General features: G+C 44.3%; 1 protein-coding gene across 3 annotated transcripts in view; it reads left to right on the forward strand.

Moving 5' to 3' along the window:
* Positions 1-15,099, forward strand: part of MRPL45 (mitochondrial ribosomal protein L45) — a 35,590-nt gene that overhangs the window by 14,943 nt on the left and 5,548 nt on the right. For all 3 annotated transcript variants that reach the window (XM_078779635.1, XM_068119699.2, XM_078779634.1), the window contains exon 2: positions 4,576-4,741. In XM_078779635.1, coding sequence (XP_078635761.1) covers positions 4,723-4,741 — 19 coding nt within the window. In that variant the 5' untranslated portion in view covers positions 4,576-4,722. The remainder of the gene's footprint in view (positions 1-4,575; positions 4,742-15,099) is intronic.

Consider the following 15,099-nt stretch of genomic DNA (forward strand, 5'->3'; position numbering starts at 1 on the left):
CGGTGGCCAATCAGTGTGGCACGTCCTTCACCTTCCTTACCCCCAATCACAGGGAAGCTTTCTGCCCCTCCCCTGACCAATCACACATCCTTCCCTACTCTGCCAATCGGTGACCTGCTCTTTGCTCGCCCCTCCCCCCTGTCGATCACGAGTCCTCCTGAGCGTTGCTCCCGGCCTGCCTGTGCAATGTCTGCCGCCCTGCCGGTGTCGTGCGTGGTCACTTCCTGTTTGTTCGTCCGGTCAGTCATTGTGAGGGGGGAGTATTTATTAATGTGTGCGCTAATGGGGCTAACTAATGTATAAGAGTGCGTTGCCATACGGGACACCGGGATGATTACAGGTTTCACACACACGTGGGAATTAGCATAATCCCTACAACTATTTATCACCCGATCATCCTTGTATGATCACAGGTATACTTTTAATCCGACAAACCGGGCTAGACAGGTCCCTGACTTACTTGCATCAAGATGGTTCTTCTTCTTCATGACATCGGAGCACCTACCTATGCAGATCGACCTGGATCTATATATCCCACCTACCCAAAATTCATAACAATATTATGCATTCGTGAAGGACACCGCACATAATATACAGTCACGTGAAAAAGTAAGTACACCCCATGTAACGTTTTGACTTTTTCAACATATTTCAACATACAGCTATTTGATCTTCATTTCCACAATATTGATAGATAAAGGTGATATAATATAACAAATATCATGAAACATTTACATCTTGTAGTCCATTGTATAATTTAAATAAACATAAATGCAAATTTCGCATGTGGAAAAAGTAAGTACACCCTTGGCTCTAATAGGTGGTAAACCCCCTTTGGCAGAAACAACCTCAAGTAGGCGTTTCTTATAACTGTCTACCAGTCTCTGACATCGACTGGGAGAAATTTTTGCCCACTCCTCCATGCAGAATTCTTTCAGCTGTGCGATGTTTGAGGGGTTTCTTGCATGCACAGCTGGTTTCAAATCTCCCCACAACATCTCGATGGCATTTAGATCCGGGCTTTGACTTGGCCATTCCAGAACCCTCCATTTCTTTCTTTTCAGCCATTCCTTGGTGGATTTACTGGTATGTTTAGGGTCATTGTCATGTTGCAAGGTCCACCTTCGATTGAGCTTCAACTTTCCGACAGATGGCCTCACATTATCCTCAAGCACCCTCTGGTACAATGAAGAATTAATTGTGGATTCTATGATGGTGAGCTGCTCAGGCCCTGATGCAGCAAAGCTTTTTTTCTTCTTTTTTTTGTATACTGAATCGAGGCTCGTGAAAGAGGTAACATTTATTTCACAAACAAATCAACCAGAGAAACAAAATATATAAAAAGAGGGAGCGGAAGACAAGATGGGGAGAGAAAGGGAAGCACACAAACACAACATTTGAGAGCAGGGAGAAGTGTGGGAGGGAGAGGGCTTGGGGGGAGGAGGCGTGGGAAGTGGGGGGGGGGGGGGGGGAGGTATAAAACACAAAGGGACCAAGGACTTCCAGGACAGAAGTTGGTATTTCAAAAAAAAAGTGTAGGATTTTGTGTGAAATTAGCGGGGGTAGAAAAGATCAAGGTTTTGGATGGGGGAAGATAAAAGATGGTGGTGAACAGCTGTTTTAAAGACCTGTAGGGTGGAGTGGGATTGAAGAGAGTGAGGGAGCTTGTTCCAGAGGTGGGAGAAAAGAGGAATGAAGGAGTGAAGGTGAGCAGAAAGTCTTGATTTTGGCAGTTTAACCATAAGAGGGTTGCAGGCAGATCTTGTGCGACCTGTAGGAATATTTGGGAGAGAGAGCTGGGGGGGCAAGGCCAGAGAGGAGTCGGTAGAAGACGGAAAGACCACCAACCTGCCTGCGGTGAGTGAGTGAAAGGCCCTTGGAGTTAGCTTCATCACGGGAGATTCCAATGATTCTGAACGCTTTGGTTTCAACAGCGTGAAGACGAGCTAGGTGTGAGGCAGGAGCACCAGACCAGAGGGGAGAGCAGTATTCCATAGAGCTGCGGATGAACGCCTTGTAAGTGGTGAGGAGCTCAGGTGTACCAAGGAAGGACTTCGCACGACGGAGGATGCCCATTCGGCGACTGGCTTTGGAGGCTAGATTTGAAATGTCGTTTTCCCAGGAAATATCATGGCAGATAGTGAGACCAAAAAGCTTGAGTGACAGAACTTCTTGAAGAGGATTATTCAGAAAGTGGATGGGAGGGTTGTCCAGTCGGTCTTTTCGGAGAGACATCGTAAGAGTGTGAGATTTGTCAGGATTGAAAGACATGGTCCACTTTTTTGCCCAGTCTGTGATTTTGTCCAGGTCTGCAGAGAGTGAGGAGGCTGTAGACTGCCGATCTGAGGGATGAGGAATGGAGCGACAGAGAGTAGTGTCGTCAGCAAAGAGATAGAGAGGATTTTCAAGAGAATCAGAGAGATCATTAATGAAGACCAGAAAGAGCACAGGGACCAGAACACTGCCTTGGGGAACTCCAGCCTGAACAGGAAGAGGAGATGAGAGAAACCCATTCAGGGCCACATGTTGACTACGACTAGAGAGGAAGTCCGCCAGCCATGCGTGGAGATTTCCATGGATACCAAAGGAGGAGATTTTGGTGAGCAGAGCGGGGTGCCAGACCGTAGAAGGTGCCCCAAACCATAATATTTCCACCACCATGCTTTACAGTTGGTATCAGGTTCTTGTGGTAAAATGCTGTCTTTGGTTTTTGCCAAACATGTCTTCTGGTACTGTGGCCAAATCGCTCTACCTTTGACTCATCTGTCCAGAGCACATTGTTCCAGAAGTGCTGGTCCCTCGGTGTTCATTGGCAAACTTTAGTCTTGCCCTGATGTCCTTTCTGGACAGCAAAGGTTTCCTCCTGGCACACCTCCCATGTAGATCAAATTTGTGCAGCCTCTTTCTAATGGTAGACTCGTGCACTTTTTTTTTTTTTTTTTTTTTTTTTTTTTTTTTTTTTTTTTTGTATACAATATCGAGGCTCGTGAAAGAGCGAACATTAATCACACAGAAAGACAAACCGACACATAAAACATATAACATAGGGAGCGGTAGACAAGATGGGGAGAGAGGGGGAAGGACACAAACACAACATTTGAGAGCAGGGACCGAGAGACATGGAGACATCGAGAGATCTGAGGGAGGGCGAGGGCTTTGGGGGGGGGGGCGTGGGAAAGGGGCAGTGGGAGAGGTATAAAACATATGGACACTGCCAGGACTTCCAGGAAAGAAGTTGGAATTTCAAACAAGGTGGATCTGGGGTGAATTAGCGGGGGTAGAATAGATCAAGGTTTTGGATGGGGGAAGATAAGAGATGGTGGTGAACAGCTGTTTTAAAGACCTTTGAACACTTTGACATCAACAGTGGCAAGAGCTACCTGTCGGTCCCATGATGACATTCTGGGGTTCTTAGAGACTTCTTTCAGCATCTTGCGGTTTGCTCTCGGTCTGAACTTGCTGGGCGGCCTGGCCTGAACAAGTTGGCAGATGTTTGGAATCTTCTCCACTTGTAGATGATCTTCCGGACAGTTGAATGATTGATTTCAAATTGTTTGGAGATCTTTTTAAATCACTTCCCAGACTCGTCGGCCTCTATAACCTTCTTTCTGAAGGCCTCAGAGAGCTCTTTTGATCTAGGCATGGTGACGCCGCACACTTCAACAACAAAGAGCAAACCAAACTAAATGTTTGAGGTTTAAATAAGCCAGGTTCCTCCAAGATCCTCTCTGACGATGTTCTAATCATTTGCACCTGAGTTAGTGCACCTGATTCTAATTTTACGTATTTGATGTAGTGATAAATGTTGGGGTGTACTTACTTTTTCCACATGCGAAATTTGCATTTATGTTTATTAAAATTATACAATGGACTACAAAATGTAAATGTTTCATGATATTAGTTATATTATATCACCTTTATCTATCAATATTGTTGACATGAAGATCAAATAGCTGTATGTTGAAATACTTACTTTTTCACGTGACTGTATATAAACGCCATTGTCTCTCTGTGGCTGGCTGTCTGCCTTTGTTCCTTATGCACGGCCACATATTTAAAGTTCCAAACTCAGGGTACAAATACAACTTTGTGTGGGGGGGTAACATAGGCTGTGTGGCTATGTAACATAGGTAACATACCTGGGCAACGCTGAGGTTAAAGCACTCTTTTCATGGGTAATTTGTTCTCTTTCGCTTCTCCCCTCACCCCCTCCCCCAAAATGTGTATGCAGTACATCTCTCTCCCTCCACCTCCTCTACCCTTACCCCTTCTAGCAGCAAGAGATGCGACGACTAATTTGTCCATCAGCGAAGCGGCGGGTAGGCTCTTCTCGTTGTATATGGGCTGCTGCGGCACCCGAAATAAATATCAAAATCTTGCTCAAGCCTAAAGGGGGCGCAGCATCAGGGGCATTGCCCAAACCCAAAGATGTACAGCATCAGGGGGCACCCCTGTAAGAACTGATTCAAACCCACAGCCACGTGCTGCATACTAACAAACAATTTACCTGAGTTGGTCTCGTGCGTGCATTTGCTTTGGTTCTCACACCTTTCTTGTATGAATCCCTCCCTGCAGAGCCTGTTTCTTGTCAACAAGCCAGACGTTTCTGGAAGACTGGTTCCTGTGAGGACTAGGAAGTTTCCTGTTCCCAAATACAGGCCAACCGCAGAACAAGCAAGGGCAGAGGGTTTTATAGTTGAGCAAGACCTGTACGATCGTTCTATGAACATCAAGTGCACTGGTGAGACTTCGTTCAGTCTCGCTGTAAATGCCATTATTGTGGTTATTGATGCACATTTATTGGTGATTTACTTTTTTTTTTCTTTTTTTTCTTCTTTTTTTTGTATACAAGATCGAGGCTCGTGAAAGAGCTAACATTAATCACACAAAAAGACAAACCGACACACAAAACACAAAAAACAAGGGGAGCAGCAGACAAGATGGGGAGAGAGGGGGAAGGACACAAAAGAGAGGGGGAAGAGGGGGAAGGACGCAAACACAACATTTGAGAGCAGGGACATCGGGAGGACTTGGGGGGAGGTGAGAGAGGAATAAAACATATCAACACTGCAAGGACTCTGGGGTGAATTACCGGGGGTAGAAAAGATCAAGGTTTTCGATGGGGGAAGATAAGAGATGGTGGTGAACAACTGTTTTAAAGACCTGGAGGGAGGAGTGGGATTGAAGGGAGTGGGGGAGTTTGTTCCAGAGGCGGGAGAAAAGGGGAATGAAAGAGTGGAGGTGAGCAGAGAGCCTAGACTTTGGCAGTTTAACCATAAGAGGGTTGCAGGCAGATCTTGTGCGACCTGAAGGAATATTTGGGGGACAGAGCACAGAGAGAGCTGGGGGAGCAAGGCCGGAGAGGAGTCGGTAGAAGACAGAAAGACCACCAACCTGCCTGCGGTGAGTGAGTGAAAGGCCCTCGGTGTTGACTACATCGCAGGAGATTCCAATGATTCTGAAAGCTTTGGCCTCAACAGCGTGAAGCCGAGCAAGGTGTGAGGCAGGAGAACCAGCCCAGAGGGGGGAACAGTATTCCATTGAGCTGCGGATGAAAGCCTTGTATGTGGTGAGGAGCTCAGGTGTGCCAAGGAAGGACTTCGCACGACGGAGGATGCCCAGTCGGCGACTGGCTTTGGAGGCCAGCTTGGAAATGTGGTTTTCCCAAGAAAGATCATAGTCTGGAGGCACTTCCAGGAAATGTGACAGTAGGGGTACACTCATGTTACAAGCTGGCAACAATGTTTTTCTGAAAGCCCAGACCTCTAGGAACCCAAAAAGTCTTGTTGCCAGCTTGGGAAATGGTTTGGACCAGATTTGTGGCCATTTTTCAAAATGGCCGCCTACATTTTTGGTGTTTTCTAATATTTGAGCTCTAGAACTTATATCTGGCTGTCTTAAAGGTCTCTAGGGTTATGACCTTATAACATATAGTCATACAACAATCCTCACCCAAATTGGGGTGCATGGCATATCTATAAGTGGTTTTATTGAAGCAAAAAGGCAAAAATATGTCTGAAAAACGCCTTCATTTTGATTTTTCCAAATCACTAAATTGCATACTGTGAAGTTGTTCTTTGGTCAATTTCTTTCAAAATAGTTTTAAAATTTGCCCAGATCCCTCCTCTTCATTAGCAAATCTTCAGGAATATACCCAAGTTCTCAGAAAATATGTTTTATGCATGATCAGCTACCCCTACCCCCTAAATCACAAAACGTGCCAATTTTCAATATTTCCAGATTCCAACCAATATCATTGTTGTATGACTTTTTCTCATCATGATAGGTCCAAATTAACTTACTCTATGTGATTAGGTGTTAATAAAAATTGAATTTCACACTTTAGTGAAAATCCAAGATGGCTGCCAAATGGTCATAGAATATTTGGTGGCGCGAGACCATAAGACTGCAATTTCATTCAGAGGCACTTCTAAAATGTTCCATTTATACTAAATATATGAGGCACTACTATTCTATAGGTCACATGTATGTGAAAGAGTCTTGATGAGTTGAAGATGTATTATTTTAGAGGGGGACTTTATGTAAAATTTATGTTTTATAACATTTGAATTTCAGGAAAGTAGTGTGGATTTGGAAGTGCCTTGTTTGCGGAGTATATTAGTTCCAACATAGCTGACAAACAAGGCACTTACATAAATGAAGACATAGAAGATTGTAAAATATAAGCTATATTATTTAATGTAAAACAAAAATAAACATACATAACTTGTATACATAATGCAAACATTATTATGTTACACTGATCCAAACAATACAAACGTCAATGCAATGCTTGCACCTTTAAACTAAACAAATATTTGGCACTGAATTAACAAAGTCATACCCAACAAGCTAATCTGGCTATTCATACATAAGTGACAGAATGTGGGATACAGTCATATCATAGACTAGTAATACATTGGTGGAACAGAGCTGAAGCAAGACTAGTTACATTATGTCAAATACAGCCTAACTAAAGACTAGTAACACTATTTGAATGCAGTCAAATCATGGACGTGTAATGCTATGTGGAATACAGTAGCATAATAGACTATTGACATTATGTCATATTGAGCTTAGTAAATCAAAGACTAGTAGAACCAAATACTCCAAATACTAAACTTAGTCTAGTAATACTTTGTGAAATACAACTGAATCATAGATTGGTTACATTACGTCAAATACAGCCAGCATAGTAACAATATGACATTATGGAATATACTCAAGTTTCCATGCATGTCGTCTAATCACTATCAGAGTCATTGAGGGGGTTCCTGCATAAGTCTGCACATTTGCATGCCAATGTGCACCGCAATCCATTTTTCCTACAGTTGCACCTGCCAGTTAGACATGGACGGGCCTTTGAGGTACATGCACACGTCGCAATTTTGACACATTCTGCTGTGAGCCCTTCCTTGGTCATGAGACGGGGCATCAGCTGGTTGTCCTCAAGGTACCAGCCGGATGTTGTTGGATTGGGGATTCCTGGATTTGGCACATTGGCATTTCGCCACACAAGGGCTTGATGATGTGCCCTTAAAATGTGCTGGTGCAATGCATCCTCTGTTGGTGGCATGTTCTCTGGCTTTTTACCAACTTTTCTGAATTGGGAACATCTCAGCGCCTGGATTTCCTTTGCGTCTCCTTTCGGGTTGTAAAGACGGCAGACAAACTCCTCAGCCTTTGCACAAATCTCTTCACTTGGAACATGTGCAACCCCTAGCTGGGAGAGTAGGTGAGGAACTTCACAAAATATTTTCCATGCTGCCTTCTTTGATATGCCTGCGAGTTGACTGGTGCTGTCACATCCTGTAATGGCATGGAAAGCTAGAAGACTGTCCCTGACATCATCAGTGCAATCAATTTTGTGGCCAGCAATGTAGCGCCTGTATTTAGAGGTCCCTGATTTCATCCATACCTCTTCTGGCATTTGGGGCTGGAAGGCCATCAAAAGCAATAATACATCGGTATCACTACTGGTGATGACGATCCTCTCATATCCTCTAGCCTTTGCTTCCAGAGCATGAAGAATCATACGCGTGTCTGCCTCCTCTTGTGATGAACAGAGATGCTCCATGTTCCTGCCTGTGGAAGAGGCAGCCATGCCATTGTTTCCACCACTAACCACCAATTCCTGTGTGGCTTCATGTTCATGTTCAAGTAGTTCTTCCTTGAGAAGCTTTGTAAGAGCCACTTTGTTGTCATTGACATCCATGAAAGATTTCCATTGCTGTGGTAGCTTGAGATCTCTGTTGCTTATTTCACATCTAATGCCACGACCCTTTCCAACCCGCCTCTTTCTTGTTGCATCTTTGATTGAGTGCTTTTCATAGCAGTCAAAGACCACATCCACACGGTTACAGGGCTCCTTGAAGTTGTTTGACACTGCAGCTACGACCCTCTTGGCATAGTCTCCAAATGTCTTTGTGTCCTTTGGCTTTCCCAATGCCTGAACTAAGGCCATTCCATCAACAATTGTGCATGTTGGTGTGTTAGATGCTGGGGCATTTGCCTGAGACACACCATCTTTCTCTAGAAGAGGTAGCAACTGTGACTTGTTTGTTTGTCTGAGGGTCCCATCAGTATTGGCTAGAGCTAAAGGTACATGGCAAAGTTCTTGTGTGAGAAGTGAATCTATGTCAATATCTCTGCCTGCCTCCATGACAACAATCAGTCGTTGAAACAGATCGCGATCTGCTTTGACAATAGCAGTACCCTTTTTCTTCTTGTCCTTGGACACCTCAACAGCAAACATGGATGCAAATGTCTTCAACTTTTGTTTTGGGATGCTTGTGTGTAGGCTGGTCTTTTTCTCAATGAAACGCTCAGTCACAAAGGTACGGGCCACTTGATGTCCAACCTTCTCCGCACATAGCAGGTCCTTTTTAATTGCGGCATTTGCAATATCCCCAGTAGTGAGACATACAAGTTCCTCAGACTCTTTGTTGAAGACCTCAAATCTCTGAAACATCGACATCAGGCTTTGGACATCAGATTCATCCCTCAGCATCCTTGCTTTTCCAGATTCCTTGTGCACAGACTGGTCATCATTATTATCTTCTGTTACTCCGAGCATGTCCCTAGTTTCATCGGCAATCCTAGCTCTATCGATGTAGGTCAGTCCCCACCGATTTAGGGCAGTTTCAGAGCGTGTGATACCAATGACTCCTCCAGCGATTTTGCCCATCTTGTTGACATGCTCCAGTCCTTGATCATCAGGTACTTGGTTGAACTTTTGTGTGCTTTCCTTCACTCCGAAGTCCCCTTCATTGAAACCTGCCAACACCTCAGGCGCAGTGTGCCCCAGCTGATTCATATCTGCCAGGAACACACTGCCCCATCGCAGGTAGTTTGGCCAGTCGAAGGCTCCGAACCAGTGGAGCATCTCGCGAAAAGTGGTCAGGAACAATTCCCACTTGGCATCTCTGATGGCACGGGTGAACCTCAGGAGGATGCTCACAAGATGCATGTATTGCCGCCAATATACAAATGTGGCATTTGCCTCGTGTTCCCTGTCCATGTCTTCTATTAGGGCACTGACCTGGTAGGCCTTGGGCACCAGACGCCTCAGAGCACTGTAGATGGCCTCATCGTCTGCCTGCTGGAAAGCTCTCGAAAGGTCCTCTGATACCTGATTGATTTCTGCATCAATCTGTACTTCATTTTCATTCAGCCAATGTAGGATCTTCTGCCACAGAATTCGCCATAATGCCTCAAACACAAGCTTGTGGGCACGGATTGTGCGGTTCCATTGTTTCCCGTTGAGGATGTTCTGTGCAGTGTTCTCGCCATACACACCACTTTCTACCAGAATGTCCTTCAAGCCGGAATCTGCCATGTACTGTCCAATAACCTTGGTGAAATTCATTTGAATATGGAAACCACCATATGGAAGCTATTTACAGCACATGCAACAAGCAATATGTTATAGTACATTGTTAACACAACAATTATGTTAAAATGATGATTCGGGCAGGACCTGAGGAAGGATGCAAAGGAAAGCATCATTATTGCAATATATTATGTCTCAAAAATGTGTTGGTATCAAATGGTAGACTGCATTACCTTAACTTAACGTCATAATGTGAAATATTATATTTTATTGGCCATTTGGCAGCCATCTTGGATTTTCACTAAAGTGTGAAATTCAATTTTTATTAACACCTAATCACATAGAGTAAGTTAATTTGGACCTATCATGATGAGAAAAAGTCATACAACAATGATATTGGTTGGAATCTGGAAATATTGAAAATTGGCACGTTTTGTGATTTAGGGGGTAGGGGTAGCTGATCATGCATAAAACATATTTTCTGAGAACTTGGGTATATTCCTGAAGATTTGCTAATGAAGAGGAGGGATCTGGGCAAATTTTAAAACTATTTTGAAAGAAATTGACCAAAGAACAACTTCACAGTATGCAATTTAGTGATTTGGAAAAATCAAAATGAAGGCGTTTTTCAGGCATATTTTTGCCTTTTTGCTTCAATAAAACCACTTATAGATATGCCATGCACCCCAATTTTGGTGAGGATTGTTGTATGACTATATGTTATAAGGTCATAACCCTAGAGACCTTTAAGACAGCCAGATATAAGTTCTAGAGCTCAAATATTAGAAAACACCAAAAATGTAGGCGGCCATTTTGAAAAATGGCCACAAATCTGGTCCAAACCATTTCCCAAGCTGGCAACAAGCCTTTTTGGGTTCCTAGAGGTCTGGGCTTTCAGAAAAACATTGTTGCCAGCTTGTAACATGAGTGTACCCCTACCACCTTTTCTAGGCCACTTTTGGGGATATGCCTCCAGACTATCATGGCAGATAGTGAGACCCAAAAGCTTAAGCGACAGAACTTCTTGGAGAGGATTGTTGAGAAAGTAGATGGGAGGGTTGTCCAGTCGGTCCTTTCGGAGAGACATTGTAAGAGTGTGAGATTTGTCAGGATTGAAAGATATGTTCCACTTGTTTGACCAGTCTGTGATTTTGTCCAGGTCTGCAGAGAGTGAGGAGGCTGCAGACTGCCGATCTGAGGGATGAGGAATGGAGCGACAGAGAGTAGAGTCATCAGCAAAGAGATAGAGAGGATTTTCAAGAGAGTCAGAGAGATCATTGATGAAGACCAGAAAAAGCACAGGGCCCAGAACACTACCTTGGGGAACTCCAGCCTGAACAGGAAGAGGAGATGAGAGAAACCCATTCAGGGCCACACGTTGACTACGACCAGAGAGGAAGTCCGCCAGCCATGCGTGGAAATTTCCATGGATACCAAAGGAGGAGAGTTTGGTGAGCAGAGCAGGGTGCCAGACCGTATCGAAGGCACGTGAAATGTCAAGGGAGACAGCTCTAATTTCCTGTTTGGCGTTGAGGACCTCCATCCATTGTTGAGAAAGCAGAAGCAGCATGTCCAGAGTAGAGTGACCAGGTCTGAAACCAAATTGATGATCAGAGATCAAGCCATTGGAGAAGAGGAAAGATTTCATATCCGAAGCAATGATGGATTCCATGACTTTGCTGATAATTGGGAGAAGGCTGATTGGTCTGTAGTTGCTGGGATCTGTTTTTGCACCTTTTTTGTGCAAAGCGGTAATGTTGGCTGATTTCCTAGCAGATGGCAGATGACCTTGAGCAAAAGAGAGGGTGAAGAGAACAGAAAGAGGGAGTGAAAGAGCAGAAGAACATGATTTTAGGACCCTTGGGCTGATGCCGTCAGGACCAGTTGCAGAATCAGGGTCGAGGGTTGACAGAAACTTTTCCACCTTGTCAGGAGGAAAGGACACAGAGTCCAGGAGCAGCTGGGTACGACTGGGTACAGTGGGTACAGAGAGGGATGGGTTTGGGACACAAGATTTAGGGGCAAACACAGAGTTGAGACATTCATCTTTTTCACGTGCGGAGTCAGCCGTTAAGCCGTTTGAGGTGAGGGAGGGGATGGAGGGGGAACAAACACCAGAAACAGATTTGACCAGACGCCACCAGGATTTGGAAGAGGGAGACAGATAAGAGAGTTCGGTCTTGAGAATGGTGAGATATTGTTTCCTGACATTATATTATCCTGTGAGGGATAGATTGTTGATGATTTCACATTCAGCCTTTAATCACTCATTCAACGCACCCTGTGGTCGATTTGTGCGTACATTAAATAACATCACATTGTGCACACATCTTGTCCTTTTTATTCTGCACTTTCTTGGAAATGCACTTTATTTCTTTTTCCAAATTATTGTTATTTTTGAAACAAAGTTTATAGAGACACAATATATCATACTCCATATTATAATTACCTCTGCCACCAAAGGTGGAAGGAAGTTATGTTTTCACCCCTGTCTGTCTGTTTGTTTGAGCGTATGTGTCAAGAACGAAATGATTAGATGTTGGTGAAGATCGGATTCGGATCCGGCTACTAGAATTTAAGTGATTCTTCACCATTGGGAGATAGGGCTAAAAACGATACATAGCAGGATATCTCAAGTTGTTTACGGATTTGGACGAAACTTGGTGGAACGATTGTGTGTCTGACAAGGACGATTCAATTCGATTTTGGTGAAGATCTGAATATGGATTCGGGTATGAGAATTATTTAATTTCTTAAGTGATTCTTCACCATTGAGGTGTGTGTGTGTGTGTGTGTGTGTGTGTGTGTGTGTGTGTGTGTGTGTGTGTGTGTGTGTGTGTGTGTGTGTGTGTGTGTGTGTGTGTGTGTGTGTGTGTGTGTGTGTGTGTGTGTGTGTGTGTGTGTGTGTGTGTGTGTGTGTCTATGTCGAATTGGAATCCTTTCAAACCGTCGGTCCGCTCGCCCGGAGTCGGAAGATCGGAGTCTCGGCAAAAATGCAGTTCTCAGGAAACGTAGTTTATTCGACAATCAGGTCAGCACGGCGCCGTGGAGCAGTGATCACAGACAAGGTGGACAACCCGTGGCCTTGCCGAGAAAACTCTAAAGCAGAATCGTGCTGTGCACGTATTTGTACATTTCAACATCAGATAACACAATCGTAAAACCTTACATGTGCCAGATGGCAGAGTGAAGCAGAGAGAAAGACAAAGGGAGTTCTAGCTGTTGATGACCTTGCGAGATTTGAGATCCGGCCGTTTGCCCGAGAGAAGGGCTCCCACGAGCTTATCCCAACAAACGCTCGAGTGAATCCAAGTCTGCCTTGATATAACGCGGAGCCCAGCCGGAATTAATTGTCCTTTTCCCAGCGGGCGGTTCTGCACTAGTCGGGCCTGGTGAGAAATCAAAGAGAATTATCCTTTTGTCGAGAGAGAGAGAGAGAGAGAGAGAGAGAGAGAGAGAGAAAGGTCACCCCGAGTTTAACCGGTGAAATACCACAAGTTGTATCCCCATATATGGATCACAATTCTACCCAAGCTGATTATATAACAAGTTACATTATTTAAACGTCTCTACAAATTACGATTACAAAGGGATTTATAGCAAGTTTAACGAATGGTCTACGAGTAACTATTATGCAAATGAATATCAAGAGGATTAGTTTAAGAGTTAATATGGGCGAGGCCGACATCTACACATAATAAATATGATGATTCATCTGCTACATTACAGGTAATATATGTTGCTGTATTAAGGTATGGGATTGGATTTAGGTATTGGATTAATATTGGATTAAGGTATCAATGAAGGTATTGGAAAGGGTGTTGGAGAGGAGGATAAGGAAGAAGGTGAAGATCGACGAAATGCAGTTTGGATTTATGCCAGGAAGAGGAACGACAGATGCGCTCTCTATTGTGAGGCAGTTGCAGGAGAAGTACATGGAGAAGAGGAAGAAGTTGTTTCTTGGATTTGTTGATCTGGAGAAAGCATTCGATAGGGTTCCACACGAAGTATTGACATGGGCATTGAGGAAGTTAGGAGTGGAGGAATGGTTGATCAGAGTAGTGATGGCAATGTACAAAAGAGTGCGCACAGCTGTAAGGACGAAGGACGGGAACAGTGGTGAGTTTGAGGTGAAGGTGGGAGTGCATCAGGGGTCGGTACTAAATCCACTACTATTTGTAGCTGTGATGGAGGTTCTGGCTCAGAACGTAAAGGAGGGTTTACCGTGGGAGTTGTTGTATGCAGATGATCTGGTGTTGATTGCGGAAAGTATGGAAGGACTGAAGGAAAATATGAACAAGAGTAAGGAATGTATGGAGACAAAAGGTCTGAAGGTGAATATCGGAAAGACGAAGGTGATGGCAAGTGGTAAAGCATGTGGTGAGGTGGAAAGAACTGGGAAGTGGCCATGTGCTGTGTGCAGGAAGGGTGTCGCAGTGAACTCCATTCAATGTACAATGTGCGCTGAGTGGGTTCATCCAAAATGCAGTGGTCTGAGAGGGTCATTAACCAGTGTGGCAGCTACATTCAAATGTAAGGTGTGCACAGAGGGAGCTGCAGATGGAGGAAATGTTGAGTTGGATCTTGGAGACAGCGTGAAGCTGGAAGGTGTGAAAACATTTTGCTACCTCGGAGACATGCTGAATGGAGAAGGTGGATCAGACTCGGCAAAGGTTGCTAGAGTGAGATGTGCATGGAAGAAGTTTCGGGAACTGAGTGGCGTGCTGATGAGGAGGGGAGTGTCGTTGAAGCTGAAGGGAAAGGTGTATGCTGCATGTGTGAGAAGTGTTATGATTTATGGGAGCGAGACATGGATAATGAATGTAGAGCAGCAACGAAGGCTGGAAAGGGTGGAAATGCGAATGGTTCGGTGGATGTGCGGAGTATCGTTGAGAGAAAGGAAGACAAATGATGAATTGCGAAAGATGATGGGAATAGAGCCTGTGATTGATGCTGTGAAGAGGAACAGGTTGAGATGGTTTGGTCATGTGTTGAGGAAGGATGAAAGTGACTGGTTGAGAAGAGTGATGGAAATGAATGTAGAAGGAAGAAGACGACGGGGAAGACCGAGAAAGACTTTGCTAAAGATGGTGGAAGAAGAAATGCGGGCAAGGGGGTTAACAAGGGGAGATGCAGAAAATAGGGCAAAATGGAGAAGATTGTCATGGGGACCACAAGTCTAACCCCCGATCTAGCAGGGAAAATGGCCTTAAAATGCATGTTGTTGTTGTTGTTGTTGTTGTTGTTGTATTAAGGTGTGATGTGAT

Source organism: Myxine glutinosa, chromosome 6, assembly GCF_964187855.1.
Source record: "Myxine glutinosa chromosome 6, kmMyxGlut1.1, whole genome shotgun sequence".
NCBI classification, from domain to species: Eukaryota; Metazoa; Chordata; class Myxini; order Myxiniformes; family Myxinidae; genus Myxine; species Myxine glutinosa.